We start from the raw sequence: 15,344 nt of genomic DNA on the forward strand, positions 1-15,344 counted from the left end.
TCTCCCCCCCCCACTCCCTCTTTTCTCCCCCCCCCCACTCCCTCTTTTCTCCCCCCCCCCACTCCCTCTTTTCTCCCCCCCCCACTCCCTCTTTTCTCCCCCCCCCACTCCCTCTTTTCTCCCCCCCCCACTCCCTCTTTTCTCCCCCCCCCACTCCCTCCTTTCTCCCCCCCCCACTCCCTCCTTTCTCCCCCCCCCACTCCCCTCCTTTCTCCCCCCCCCACTCCCTCCTTTCTCCCCCCCCCACTCCCTCCTTTCTCCCCCCCCCCACTCCCTCCTTTCTCCCCCCCCCACTCCCTCCTTTCTCCCCCCCCCACTCCCTCCTTTCTCCCCCCCCCACTCCCTCTTTTCCCCCCCCACCCCACCCCACCCCACCCCACCCACTCCCTCTTTTCCCCCCCCCACCCCACCCCACCCACTCCCTCTTTTCCCCCCCCCCCCGTCCGCTCCTCCTCCTCGCTCCTCCTCCTCGCTCCTCCTGATCCCTTCCTGTTACCCCTACTGCTTTTCCAAATGACTGAGCACACACATAAGGAAACTGGTGTATTGCTGTCTGACCTCTCCAGTTCTCAATTGTTCTGTACAGGTGTGTGCGAAAGTTTGATGTCAATCTGAGGGAAACTCTGTGCTCCCAGTTGCCTATCATCGGCCATGTTAAAATAAGCTTGACATTCTAGTAAACAAGCTGTGTCCAGCAGCTGAAGGAGATCAAAAGGGTCTAGGCCTATACAGCTGCTCTGTCAGCTTGTAATTCCCACTAAACGAATAGCAGTTGTGTGAAACCTTAAGCCTCTGTTCTGGGTGTTAGACTAATGTTATTCTGGGTATTGTAAACACTTCAGTTAGTTGTGCTGGAGATATAGGGCCCTGTCTAGTCCACCCAATAAAAGGGTGTCTTGAGTTTGCACCAGAGGGTTTTGAAATTCCTCAAGACATTTGTGCTTGCTTTGAGTAAATGAAATATCCTCCCCTGCCATGTCTCTAAATTTGAGGTTAGATGTGGTCCTCTCTTGACCACTGGCATTGTGATCTGCAGAACGTTGTGTCAATGTGCCATATTAGCTCATTCAATGGGAATGGATCACCTAAATGAACTTTCGCGTCAACCCGCGTTTTAATTCTGTTCCATCTTGCATTTCTGTTAATCTCAGCGTTTTATTTCAGAAGCTGTTCTTTTTACAGATTAGGAACGGTCTCTTGATGCTTGGTGACAGTTTGATGCCCCTTGACACTGAGGTGCAGACAACAATGGATCAAACGGATTATACTTCTGATGGAGGGCTACACGTTACACTGACGCTCCGACTGCTCATGCATGGCAAGGTAACTGACTGAGGAGATGCGAAGATCCACAAGTCCCCACACTCACCCATGTTTTCTATTTAGCTTCCAGCATCATCCGCTAACTTGCGCTGACTTGTTGCTGATGAGAGCATCATGTGGATGAGGGCACTCTACCAAGCACAGTGCTTTTGGAATTAATTTGGATGGTAATGTGTGGATGTGGTACTGTGATGATATTCTAAAGGCCATGTCTTCAGTTCCACACTAGTTGCTTATGTTCAGTTTGATAAAGCTAGTAACAGTATAAACAGCTGTGAGCCTGTCAAAAACTCAGTTGTCTTCCTCATCTATTTCAGACATACAATGTGCAACAACTTGGTTGACTTATAATTATCCTGTGCAGTTAATATTGTCAACCAGTGGTTCATGATGGTAGCTGTCCTCCACTTTGGTCAGTCTTCAAATCTCCTAATCACACTCCTTTTGATCCTGGTCCCTATATGGCATCACAAAATCCAGCTGACCTGCTAGGCTCCAAACACACTTTTTCTCATCTGATCATTTTTTTTTCCCTTGCAGGAGGTTGGCAGCATCATTGGAAAGGTAAGTGCCCGCTTCAATTCCACTACACTGAACAGACTTATTTCTTGGATGTTCCTGGACTGTCTTGATGACTTCACTTATCTCATGCTTTTATTTCATAGAAAGGTGATACAATAAAGAGAATGCGGGAGGAGGTGAGTCCTCTGTTTTTTAAACTTTCTGTAGTAGTTAGAGGCTTGGGAGCTCAACTATTGGCGCAGAGCCATGAGGATATAGATTGCAAACCTCTTGTTGCTGGGACTGCATTGTTAGTCCTGGGCTGCTAGGTCTGTTGCATATTGTAGAGCAGCAGTGCTACACTTCAAGATGTAGGGCACCCTCTCTGGACATAAGACTTCTTGTCACCTGATATGTGCACCGGTTAATCCTATCAATGTTGACATGAAAACGGGTTTGTTGGGGTCAGGCCAGAGGAACTAACCCCCCCTTTATTGGTTCTCACTACCTGATTTAGATTGTCTTTTCATAACTACTTGGCTCATGACCACCAACTTTAACCAAAGATTTTAAATAAAGATAGTTTTAAATAGAATAACAGATGTCAGGGAGTGCCTTTGCAAATTCTGACTTGAAGTTAGAATATTGTAATGGATACCAAAATGTGAGCTACAGGCTAGAGGAATTTGAATTACTTACCTGGAAGTGAGTCACAAGCTGGGATATTGTTTACAGTGTTTATCCAGGTACATGTGTCCTGTTTCTTTTCTGTAGAGCAGTGCCCGTATCAATGTATCTGAAGGCTCATGTCCTGAACGCATCATCACGATCACTGGCTCAATGGAGGCTGTCTTCAAAGCATTCACAATGATCACAGGCAAACTTGAGGAGGTATGTACACATTGTGTGTTGTCGTGTGAAGCAACCTGCAGAGTGGCTGGAATAGTGAGATGCAGAGGGTCTAGGACGTATGGACCTCTGTATGGGCTAACTAATTTAAACTATGTGAAATGTGGATTCTGTATGAAGTGCAGATTCTTTAGTGTGTCGCTCAAAGAATGGCAGTTTGAGTTGTGTGTTGAAGTTTTCATGTGTGCATGGAACAGAACTGGTTCTCATATGCTATCCCTCATTGTCCTCTTTTCCTTCCTGTCTTGTTTTGGCTTTCAGAAGTTCAAATTTTGTAACTCTGATCTTTAAATCCCTCTATTTCTCTGTAACCCCTGCCACCCTGCTGAATTCTGTACTTTGAACTTCTATTTAAATGGAGACCTTTTCCTTCAGGTTTTATTTTAACAGCAGATGTCACATGCCATAGAATTGCCTCCTTATCTCTCTTGTTTATTATTTCTATTACAACCCCCTCTAAATGATCATCTCAATCCAAGTTTACAGTAACATTCTGGAAAAGCCTTTGCAGTTATGTGAATCACTTAATTATTGCACAAATACAATACTAAGTATCAGCTGTTTTTCCAGTCCTTCCCTCCTTCGATACCAATGAGCCATTGTTGCTAACCTTGTACAACATGATAGTTCTGTCTATCCTTTGGTTCCAGGATCTCAGTACATCCAGCATGAGTGATGTTGCAAGGAGCAAGCCCCCTGTAACACTACGCCTGGTGATTCCTGCAAGTCAGTGTGGCTCGCTGATAGGAAAGGGAGGGTCTAAGATCAAGGAGATCAGAGAGGTGAGTCATTTGGGTAGTTCGTTGACCAGCATCAAATGTAGCAATCTGGCTGTAGCTGAGGACTGCTCATTTCTAGTTCTGTGCCGTCAAAGCAATTACAGAGGATTTGTTCCGTACTGATACTCTGTAAACTAATGCCAAGTCTAATAATAACTGGGTGCCAAGCAGACACAATATGAGAAAGAGATTGTAAGACACAGAAGTAATAGCAAAAGCTTAGTGTGATGTAACTGAAATTATATATATTGAAGACCTGGGTTGTTTAAGTCTCTCACCTTTTTAGAATGACCATGTTGATTTCATTGTCAATCAAAAAGGTGAGAGGCATAACAAACAATCCAGGTCTTTTTCAATATATAATTTTGTTACATCACACTGTAAGGTTTTGTTATAAGTTCTGTGTCTTACAATCTTATTCTCCAGCCACCTGATGAAGGAGCAGCGCTCTAAAAGCCAGTTTTTCCAAATAAACTTGTTGGTCTATAATTTGGTGTTGTGTGATTTTTAACTTTGGATACCCCAGTTCAACACTGGTGTCTCTAATTCAGGTAGAAAGTAACACAAGTGCATCAGAATGAACCAGACTGTTGCTGCTCTCCCCACCTCCTTCAATGAGATTTAAGGGGAGTATTAAGAGGTGTCAAAATCATGGGTTCATGAGTAAGTAAGGAAAAAATATTCGCTGTTGGTTTGAAGCAGAGGACCCACTCTTCAAAAGAAGCAGGGTGGAGTTCAGAATTTTTACCCAGGAGTTGCTATCTGGATTTAATTTCCTGAAAGGGTGGTGGAAGCGGATTCAATAATTTACAGATGTGAATTAGATATGGAAAGGGAAGAGATGCAATGGGAAAAGTGTTGGTGTAATTAAATAGTTGTATTAAAGAGTCAGTGCTGGTATCGTGAACCAAGTGGTTTGCTTCAGTGCTGTCAAATTCTTTGACTACTGCTTGATACAGGGTGACAGTTCTGTTCTCCCATTTTCCAAGAGGGTCCAAGAAATTAATCCAGGATCTGTTACTGGTAGAAATGAGGAGTTGACACCAGAGCCCATTAAAAGGAGAGAGCAATGTGAGATTTGCTGAATCAAAATACCGAGATTGCTGTTCCTGCCAGCCCAATATTCTGTGTGTTTGTTAGAATGTTTTTAAAAGAGCTCAATTTTCTTGTTTCTACAGTCTACTGGAGCTCAGGTCCAGGTAGCTGGAGACTTGCTGCCGAACTCGACTGAGCGTGCAGTCACCATCTCTGGGACCCAGGATGCCATCATTCATTGCATCAGGCAGATCTGTGCAGTTATTCTCGAGGTAAAATCATATCTTGAAATTGGACAGGACAGCACTGGTTTGTGACAGAATCCTCCTGCTTGCTGACCTGGGCGACCTTTAGGAAGTCGTGCAACATTGCAATTGTCTTGTGCTTCGAGGTATTTTAACTTTTGGGAAGGAGAAGCACTAAAGAATGGGAAACAGTTTGAAGTGTTTTGTACCTGTTCTGTGACTAGCGTGTTTAGGACAGCATGGAAGAACCTTGCTCTATCTAACTCTGTGCTGTTAAATATTCCAAGAGTATTTGATGGAACAGTGCAGAAAGAGGTTTACTGTATCAAACACATTGCTGTATGTGACTTGGGAGTGTTTGGGAACAGTGTAGAGACAGCTTTACCTTCAGTTTAAGAGTAGAGGGAAGTTTACTTTGCAATATGGTGCTATATCTGCAAGGGAGTGTTTGCTGTTACTCGGTGCCTGATCTTGTAGTGTTTTATTTCCAGCAGTAATATTACTGGTGGAGTGAAACTTCCCTTTAGTTTGGGAATTTAAAGGGCTGAAATAATCTTGGTCTGTAAAAACAATGGAAGAGTTAAGAAGATGAATTGAGTGGAACTATCTACAAGCTGAGGCCAGGTCAGGGAAGTATCAAATACAATATAAATTAAGTCATTACATACGAAGTGCTGATAGACCAATTTTTGGCACAGCGCACAAAGATTCAAAACTGATATACAGATTCCTAACTTTCTCTTTAAAAACCTGTGGGTTGGAGGAGAAAGGGTTGAAGACAGATACAGCTGGGAAAGAATGAACTGGTGTCAGACTGCAGTGGCTTCTGACTCTGGTTATTGTGGGAATGCAGTTGGAATTCTGTACCTTCAACTTGAGGAGAATGAAGAGAAAACTCAGAACTGAGGAGGCAATGACTTAAAGAAAGACGAATAGACAGATGGGAAAGATTGCAAGATGTAGGAGCAGAATGAGGCCCTTCGACCCATCACGTCTGTTCCATCATTTGATCAGGGCTGATGAATTTTTCAACCCCATTCTCCTATCTTCTCCCCATAACCTTTGATTCCCTTACTAATCAACAATCTACCTCTGTCTTAAATATGCTCAATGACTTGGCTTCCGCAGCCATCTGTGGCAATGAGTTCCACAGATTTATCACCCTTGGCTGGAGAGGTTCTGGAAGGTGGTCCTGATGAAATGAAGTTTTGGAAGCTGGAGTTGGGAAAGATGTTACCTCTGAAATAAAGTACTGTTTTCAGTGTGAAGCCTTGTCTGCTTTGAAAAGAGTTCTTAAGCTTGGGTCTTTCTAGACAGTTCCTTGCTGGGGTAAAAGGTGGCTTTGAGACAAAATTAGCTTTCGTAATGGAGGAACTGCAGACTGAAACTGCTAAGAACCTATTTGTCTGAGACTAGACTAAAGCCAACATGTTGCAAAATGCAGATATTTCTATATTAGAATGAGCCAATCTCTGGTGCTGTGCCTGGAAGCTAAACACCTATAGGCAGGCTTGAGGCCTGTGTCCTCTTATTCTGTTGAAATCTTTGCATGGTGACAGGGATCACTGCCTTTTTCATGGTCTATATGACTGAGGGTGGTGTTGCTCTGTGGTCGAATCTATACAAGAGTTGGATAGATTTTTGGATACTAAGGCATTGAGAGGTATACTGAATACATGAACAAAGTGTTGAGGTAGGAGATTAAATGCAAAACAGGCTGATGGGGCCACCTGTTTTTGTGCTGTTATGGTACTAATTTTTGTGTTTTTTTTTCGTTCTGTGTAGTCTCCACCCAAGGGTGCCACTATTCCCTACCGTCCCAGTCTTGGACCTGGACCAGTTGTGTTCTCTGGTGGGCAGGTAGGTACGACTGGCACTTGACCACCAACTCCTGGTCTACGCATGTACTCATTTCTTCTTCCCTTACTAACAACAGAGTAACCTGTGGTGTCACCTGGAGTCAACTTGAAAGGTGACCAGATATATCTCAGTGGATTCCCCCTTCCTTTTTAAGACAGAACTCAGGTGCTGCCTAGGCAAGAGGTTCATGCCTTGACGCAAGATATTGAGGCACAAACCTTGATCAGGCCAAGTTTGGGCATGAGGGAATAGCTGCAGCAGGTACTGGTGGCATAGTCACTCATGCACAAGTTTGGGATCTACACAGTGAGGTTCAGCAAATGAAGTGGGATTTGACTAGTCTCTTGGGTGATCATCCTTTAACTGAGGCAGATTGATCAATCCAAGATCAGTTGAAAAACTTCAATTTTTGATAGGCGAACCTTATTTTGCATTTGTATGAAAATCCCTCTCTGCTTTGAAGTGTTGACCTTTTTTTAAATAGCCAGAGTAATAGTTTAATTTAGGCTTCAATTTTTATTATTAATCTGTACAGTTGTGTAGTTATGTTCAGACATCATTGAAATTGTTTGCCCTGGAACTGACTCCAGTGTAAGTTTTCCACTCTGAGTAGTGTACCAAGTCTGCTGGCTTTCTTCTGATTCTGTGAAAAATAAGTGTCACCCGATACTGAATCATGTATCTAACTTCACTCTGTGGGCTAAGATTTGTTGCATGCTCTGCACTTGCAATGCTCAATTTGTAAAGCTGGGGCTTAAGTGGCATCTATTGGGGCGGGGGCTTTTTCAATAGGTGTTTTAAGCAAACTGTTTGTATGATGGCCAATTCACTTCTCTTGTAGTTTAATTGGAGCCCCTTCCTTGAGAGTTGAGACTTTAGGGAACAAACAGAAGCTGGAGAAGTAGGGTGAATTAAAATGAGCGATTTAATTTGAAATGTTGACTCACTAATTGGGTTTGAGGTGGTTTTTGCCACTCTGATTACTCTCCTATTGCAACTGAATTTTCTGTGCTTTAAATATAAAGCTACCTGCTGGTCCATACTGTTGCATTCGACAGTGCCAGGTTACTTTGATGCTCTGACCTAATGCCCCTTACAATTATGGATGAATGGGGTGACCTTCTCTAACAAGCTCCTCGTACCAGTTTGGCTCTTTCACTTTAATTTGGCCCATAGTTTCTTTAGGCACTTATCCCTGCAGAAAATGGGTTGTGCACGAATCCAGCTTCAAATGTTATATGAAACACAAAACAACTCTAATCGGTCTTTTGGCTGAAATAGTTCATGCTGGTGTCATGGTTCACTTGTATCCCTCCCCACTTTTGTTACTATCTCCATCAATGCAGTCCTTTCAATATTTTTCCTGGCCTGCCCTTAATTCGGTTGTTAGTATACATTTCCACTACTCCTTGTGCTCGAGAGTTCTCATCACTCAAGATAAAGGATAGTCTTCCAATGACTTGATTACTAGAACATTACAGCACAGTACAGGCCCATCAGCCCTCTGTTGCACCAACCTGTGGAACCAATCTGAAGCCTGTCTAGCCTACACTATTCCATTTTCATCCACATGTTTATCCAATGACCATTTAAATGCCCTTGCAATTGGTGAGTCAACTACTGTTGCAAGCAGTGTGTTCTTTGCCCCTACTCCTAAGTAAAAAAACTACATTTGACATTTGTCCTATATCTATCACCCCTCAATTTAGAGCTATGTTCCCTTGTGCAAGTCATCAGCATCCAAGGAAGGAGGCTCTCACTGTCCACCCTATCTAACCCTCTGATTATATGTCTCAACTAAGTCCCCTCTCAACCTTATCTTAAACCCAAAAACAGCCTCTAGTCCCTCAGCCTTTCCTCATAGGACCTTCCCTCCATACAAGGCAACATCCTAGTAAATCTCCTCTGTACCCTTTCCAAAGCTTCCACATCCTTCCAGTAACGTGGTGACCAGAACTGTATGCAATACCCCGAGTGCAGCCGCACAAGAGTTTTGCACAGCTGTAGCATGACTTCATGGCGCTGAAATTCAATCCCTCTACCAATAAAACCTAACAAACTGTGTGCCTTCTTAACGATCTATCAACGTGGGTGGCACCTTTTCAGGGAGGAGTTCTGACCCACCCCCTCTATCTGCTCTGCTAATTGCACAGGTCTCTATTGGGTCTACTCTTTATCTTCCTTCTGGGGAAAAAGAGACCCAACCCTTTACACTTTCCCAGTGGATGCAATCTCATAGGCCTGCTAACATGGAATGTTATTGAATTGAAGGGAAACACCTCTCTTTGTCATAATCAGCAGCTGCACTGATAATAGCTATAGTGCTGCATTGTAACTTTTGGTAGTGGGATTGAAAAACACATTCAGAATTGCATGATTTGTGAAGATTTGTAGCTCAGGTTGAGGTTTAGGGTATAGGTTTGCTCGCTGAGCTGTAGGTTTGATATCCAGATGTTTCGTTACCTGGCTAGGTAACATCATCAGTGGCGACCTCCAAGTGAAGCGAAGCTGTTGTCTCCTGCTTTCTATTTATATCTTTCTCCTGGATGGGGTTCCTGGGGTTTGTGGTGATGTCATTTCCTGTTTGTTTTCTGAGGGGTTGATGGATGGTATCTAGATCTATGTGCTTGTTTTTGGCGTGGTTGGAGTGCCAGGCCTCTAGGAATTCTCTGGCATGTCTTTGCTTAGCCTGCCCCAGGATAGATGTGTTGTCCCAGTCGAAATGGTGGTTTTTTTTCATCCATGTGTAGGGCTACGAGGGAGAGCGGGTCGTGTCTTTTTGTGGCTAGCTGCTGTTCGTGTATCCTGGTGGCTAACTTTCTTCCTGTTTGTCCTACATAGTGTTTGTCGCAGTCCTTGCATGGAATTTTGTAGATGTTGGTTTTGTTCATGGGTTGTACTGGGTCTTTTAAGTTTGTTAGTTTTTGTTTGAGAGTATTGGTGGGTTTGTGTGCTACTAGGATTCCGAGGGGTCTTAGTAATCTGGCTGTCATTTCTGAAACTTCTTTGATGTATGGTAAGATGGTTAGGGTTTCTGGCTGTGTTTGGTCTGCTTTTCATGGTTTGTTCTTGAGGAATCTGCGCAAAATCCCAGGAATCCCATCCAGGAGAAAGATATAAATAGAAAGCAGGAGACAACAGCTTCGCTTCACTTGGAGGTCGCCACTGATGATGTTACCTAGCCAGGTAATGAAACATCTGGATATCAAACCTACAGCTCAGCGAGCAAACCTACATCCTACATATTCAGAATGTTAGGACATCTACAGGAAATACCTTTTGAAATGTAGATATTTGTGCAGTATAGGATGTTTGATTTGTCTATTTGCACATGGACAATATATAACAAACAGCAATGTGTTAATGAGCACATAATTTGCTTCTGAATCCTTCTCTGCTCTTGAAGCCACAAATAGAGGGCAAATAGAACTTGCTTTAAAGTATGAACTGAAAGACAACACCTTCAACAGTACAGCACTCGGAACAGTACTGGAATGTTTAGATTTGTTTTAACCAGTTCTCTAGAGTGGGACTCGAATTTTTATACTGCAAAGCACAAATACTGCCAACTAAAGTTGTGCTGTGTAAGATTTTTATTTATGCCACACTGCCCTGAGTTCTACATTTTCATTTAAAGGATAAGAGTCAGCTGTGCCTCAGTTTTTCTGGTAACTTTCAAAGCTTTTGGGGTGATGAGGGACACGAGCCCCTTAATTCTGGCTAGATTGCTGATTCTATCATAGCTGTTAGTAAGACACATTCAAACAGTGCTTTATTCTGTAAAATTCTCTTTCAGGCCTACACTGTCCAGGGGCAGTTTGCAGTTCCTCATCCAGATGTAAGTGAAATTCAAATAATTGTAGTTTATTGTACAGAAAACTTTGTATTGAGAGCCAGCTGGGAATGAGGATCTGCTCAATTAGTTGTCCCTCCCCCTCTCTCCATGGGGCCTTTGGGCTCTCAATTTAAACATTTGAGCTTCAAACTACTCATTGTGGGTGAATACAGAGCCCTAGCCCTTTCCCGGACTGTGTATTTGTCCATTCAGTCATTGAGCAAGCTGTAGTGTACCTCCTCTTGACTCACCCACTTTCACCCCAAAGGAACCCAGTAGAGGGAGGCAGGTGGACTTTGTTCTTGATGAATTGAGCTGGTGGTTTAAACTGCCAACTCAGTGCCACTTGGAAATCCAGCCTGCCAGCTGTTCAGCCAAGAGACTGGCACCATACCTGCTGATGGGTCTGCTGCACATCTGATCAAGGAAGTGACCATTTATGGAATTCCAAGCATTTATCTTGTTAACTAATCTCTTCATAGGCTGATCAATCATATTTTATACTCTTCTGTACGCATGAGTGCATACTTGTTTGTGTTTGCTGTCAATTATCCTAAGAACCAGAATGGTCATTTTGGGTGATGTCAAGATTTGTGACTTCCTTCCACAGTTGAATAGCCTCATTCATTGCCAGTAGTCTCCTTTTAGCCTCTGGCATCCAAAGTGAGCCAGCAAACTAAGGAAAGGCAGGCATCAAGAGAAAAAAAAAATCCATACAATGCTGTCCTTTTGAGGAGTGAATTCCATGGGCCCACGCTTTCATTCACAAGCCCTGTCAAATCAAATCCCTGCTTTCTTTCCTCTACAGCTGAACACCATTCCCAAAATGGCACTTTGTCACAAGCTTTCATCTTTGAATAAAGATTTCTATTGAAAGGACTGAGCAGAGGAGGAAGGGCAGCCCAGATAGTTGGACACTTGATGCTTTTATAATTGGGCTGTTTTTATTTGGACTCTGGTACACTGCTTTCTCTGAATCAGAGACAAGCTTCTAGAATCCTGCAACAACTAGACTTCAAAAAAAAAATCAAATATCATGCTTTGGCATTTGAGCCTGAGGGCTGAATTTGTACCTGGTATGGGCTAGGAGTCTCCACTTCATGGCTTTTAAGGGTCTCTTGTGGAATGAGTTTGATGGATTCAGCCCACTGTCACAATACTGCTTTTCATTGCCAGATGGCACGGAGAATCCTGATTGCTAGTAAAGGAATTGACAACCGAGCCAAAGAAGAAAATACTTCAGTGACTAGGCCTGAGGCCTCTTTATTGATTAGAATAGAGAGAGCATTAAGCAGGGAAAAGTATTTGGTTTAAAATATCTTAGTTAATTTTAATAATTGGTTATTCTATCCAGACACTTTTGCCATCTTGTACTGGAGATCACTAAGATCGGTTAGCTGACTAACCGGAATAGCCTAAGTGGGTACTGTAGCAGGGAGTGTTTCCTGATGCCACATCTCCAAGAGCCCACCAAAATACCAGACACATCAGCTTTAAATGGAGCAGTAACATCCTCCTGGCCCCCATCCCGTTGCCACCACCTGGGCAGGCATATTGGTCCCCTCCTGTTTCATATGCTGGGAGCCTATCTCTCTCTCTCTCGGGATCCATTGCGCACCCATTCTTTGTGCAAAGCGGTAATGATGTTGAGTCGGTAATGCATCTGTTTAAAACGTTAGATAATGAGATAGTTGGAAGCAGTACATGCTACCATCATGATGCTACTTTTAATGGTTGGTATTTGGTTGATGTTGCAGCTCTCCAAACTTCACCAGCTGGCTGCACAGCATGCTTCCTTCAACACCGTAAACCAGTCATCCTCTTCATTTACAGGTATGTATCAAAAATGGTTGGTGTGTGGGCGGTCAGCACTGAGTATTAGTGGGATTCTAACAGTATTGTTAGTACAGAGCATTGGAGAGAGTGGGGCAGTAACTGTTCTCAGTGCAAGTATTATTGAGTGTGGGATAATAGCTGTCCTGACAATGCAGAATGTTAGAGGTATAGTAAATGTCTTATCGGTTCTGTGTATAACTTGGCATTTAAGACAGACTATAAATGTGTTAGTGTAAAATTATTTGAAATATTGTTTAAGTTTTTTTAGTTATGCTGATAGGTTATCTGGTAGAATGGGATTGGGCGTTGATGGATGAATGAGAAATAGTTGTTAGGAGCTATGTGGAGTTGCAGGGCTTCTTAAATCCAAAGACCTTTTAAAGAAAGAGTCCTTTGTTACGAATGTGGGATGCATTGTATGTGGCCAGTTTTTGGTGCACAGTGCCTTAAAACTCTTTTTTGTCCTTATTATTTCTGACAATGAGGCTGGTGGAGAACCTTGGAGGTTGCAAGTCTGCAGCTCAGTGGAAATGTTGATGGGTTGTTAAGATTTGAGTTCTGTCAATTTACTGTGATCTAGGAAAACCTAGCTGAATTTGAATCTTTCCTCTGGCCATTAAATAGATTTGTGTTCTGCCACTGATGGATTGAAACAGCGCTGCATCCTTCTTTTGAGTGGTGTGTCTAAATCATTTCTGTTTCTTCCTGTCTGCTCCCTGTTCCTACTTAGCTTTCACTTTCTGTCACACTTTTGCATGCTCTCGTTCTGTGTATGGCTGCATTTTCCTTTGTCCATAGCACTAATTTGTTACTTCTTTCCTCCTGCAGGTTTGGACAACAGTGGTCAGGCTACATCTCAGGAGCTATTGGTTCCAAATGATGTAAGTAATCATAAAATCTAAGGAAAAGGAAATAAAACATTTCATCCCCTCAGACTCTGCATTTGTTGTATTCTGCAATTGTTCGTGGAGTATGACTGTCTATCCAAAAAGTTTCTGTCACTGGTTATGAGCTTTTGGGGTCCTTGCATGACTGATAGGCCTGGGGTTTCACGGTCTTGGAATTGGTCCATGGCTCTGCATTCAGTAAAATCATGACTGTTGTGATTGGTTGTGATCTTAACTCCACTTTCTTGCCCTTTCACTCATTTCCTTATTGATCAAAAATTTACCTAACGCTGATATTTGATGACTTGGCTTCCATCTCTTATTGGAGAAGTGAATTTCAAGGACTAACATCCTCAGAACAATTCATCCTCATCTTTGTCTTTAAGGGATTATTCTATATTCTGAAACCATTTCCATAGTTCCAAATACCTTGACAAAAGGAAAGATCATATTCACATCTACCCTGTCGAACCCTTTAATAAACTCTTGTATTTAAATAAGACCACCACTCATTCTTATCTCCATTGAGTAAAGGCCCAACCTGCTAAACTTTCCCTCAAAACAAATCCCTTCATCCTAGGAATTAGTCCTGGTGAACCTGCTGAGTTGCATCCAAGTCATTTTCTTCCTCCAGAAAGAAACCAAAACTGCACAGTAAACCATGTGTCCACAACATTCTCGTTGCCTTGCTGTACCGACATATACTTTTTTTTTTCTGATAGACTCACAAGGACATCCAGGTTTCTCTCTTGATTGATATAATCTTCCATTTAAATAATAATTATTAGCTTTTCTGTTGTTCTTATCAAAATAACCAGTTCATTTGGAAAGAAGGAAAGAACTCCAGCAGAGAATCGGGAGAGGAAGAAGGGGTCATGAAATGACTGTGGCAAGTAGGGTTAAACAGAATCCCAAGGCATTCTGTACATTTAAAAACAGGAGGATAACTAGAGAGAGGGTAGGAGGCAACTTCTGCTTGGAGGCAGAGGATGTGGGCGAAATCCTAAATGAGTACTTTGCATCAGTATTTCCCAGGAGAACAATATGGAGGAATGTGAAATTATTGTGGCGCATGATATACTAGAGCATTTTGAGATCAAGAAAGAAGTGGTGTTGGGTCTCTTGAAATGCATTAAGGTGGATAACTTCCCCAGGGCCCTATGCTGTCTTTTGGGAGAGGTAAGAGGCGATGGCTTCGGCCTTGACCAAGACCTTTGTGTCATCGTTAGCCATGGGAGAGACCCTGGAGGACTGGTGAGTAGCTAGTGTTCCTTTGTTCAAGAATGGGAATAGGGATAACCCAGGAAACTGTAGCCTGGTGAATCTCTCGTTGGTGGTTGGGAAGCTATTGGAGAGAATCTTGAGGGATAGGATTTATGCACATTTGGAAAAGCATAGCCTAATTAGGGACAGTCATCATGGCTTTGTGTAGCGTAGGTCATGTCTTACTAACTTGTTTGAATTTTTTGAGGTGATGAAGATGATCGTTGAGGGTAGAAGAATGGGTGCTGTCTATATGAATTTTACTAAGGCTTTCAACAAGATGTTCCTCATGTAGGCTCATCCAGAAGATCAAGATGCGTAGTGACTTGGCTGCTCAGATTCAGAATTGGCTTGCCCACAAAGCAGAGGGTAGTGGTGGAAAGGTGTTTTTCTGGCTGGAGGTACATAATGAGTGGTGTTCAGCAGGAATCTGTACTGGGACCAATGCTGTTTGTGACTTATATAAATGACTTTGAAAATGTAGACAGGTGGGTGAGTAACTTTGCCGATGACTCGAAGATCAGTGGAGTTGTGGCTAGTATGGAAGGTTGACAAAGGATACAATGGGATATAGATCAGTGGCAGATATGGCAGATGGAGTTTAATCCAGGCAACTGAGGCATTGCACTTTGGGAGATCAAATGTTAAGGAAAAATATACAGTTAATGACAACATTGATGTACAAAGCGATCTTGGTGTTCAAGTCCATAGCTCCCTGAAAGTGGCCATGCAACTAGGTTGTGGTAAAGGAGGGATATAGCATGCTTGCCTTTATTTGTCGGGGCAGGGTGTCATGTTGCAGCTTTGTAAGGCTTTGGTTAAGCTGCAGTTAAACTATTGAGTTCGATTCTGGTCATATTACACATGATGA

General features: G+C 42.8%; 1 protein-coding gene across 4 annotated transcripts in view; it reads left to right on the forward strand.

Annotated features, from left to right (window-relative positions):
* Positions 1-15,344, forward strand: part of pcbp4 (poly(rC) binding protein 4) — a 47,090-nt gene that overhangs the window by 11,183 nt on the left and 20,563 nt on the right. For all 4 annotated transcript variants that reach the window (XM_072582720.1, XM_072582722.1, XM_072582719.1 and 1 more), the window contains exons 2-11: positions 1,183-1,323; positions 1,864-1,887; positions 1,989-2,021; positions 2,599-2,715; positions 3,384-3,515; positions 4,691-4,819; positions 6,578-6,652; positions 10,449-10,490; positions 12,245-12,320; positions 13,152-13,204. In XM_072582720.1, the coding sequence (XP_072438821.1) occupies positions 1,201-1,323; positions 1,864-1,887; positions 1,989-2,021; positions 2,599-2,715; positions 3,384-3,515; positions 4,691-4,819; positions 6,578-6,652; positions 10,449-10,490; positions 12,245-12,320; positions 13,152-13,204 (804 nt within the window). In that variant the 5' untranslated portion in view covers positions 1,183-1,200. The remainder of the gene's footprint in view (positions 1-1,182; positions 1,324-1,863; positions 1,888-1,988; positions 2,022-2,598; positions 2,716-3,383; positions 3,516-4,690; positions 4,820-6,577; positions 6,653-10,448; positions 10,491-12,244; positions 12,321-13,151; positions 13,205-15,344) is intronic.

Source organism: Chiloscyllium punctatum, chromosome 12, assembly GCF_047496795.1.
Source record: "Chiloscyllium punctatum isolate Juve2018m chromosome 12, sChiPun1.3, whole genome shotgun sequence".
Taxonomy (NCBI): Eukaryota; Metazoa; Chordata; class Chondrichthyes; order Orectolobiformes; family Hemiscylliidae; genus Chiloscyllium; species Chiloscyllium punctatum.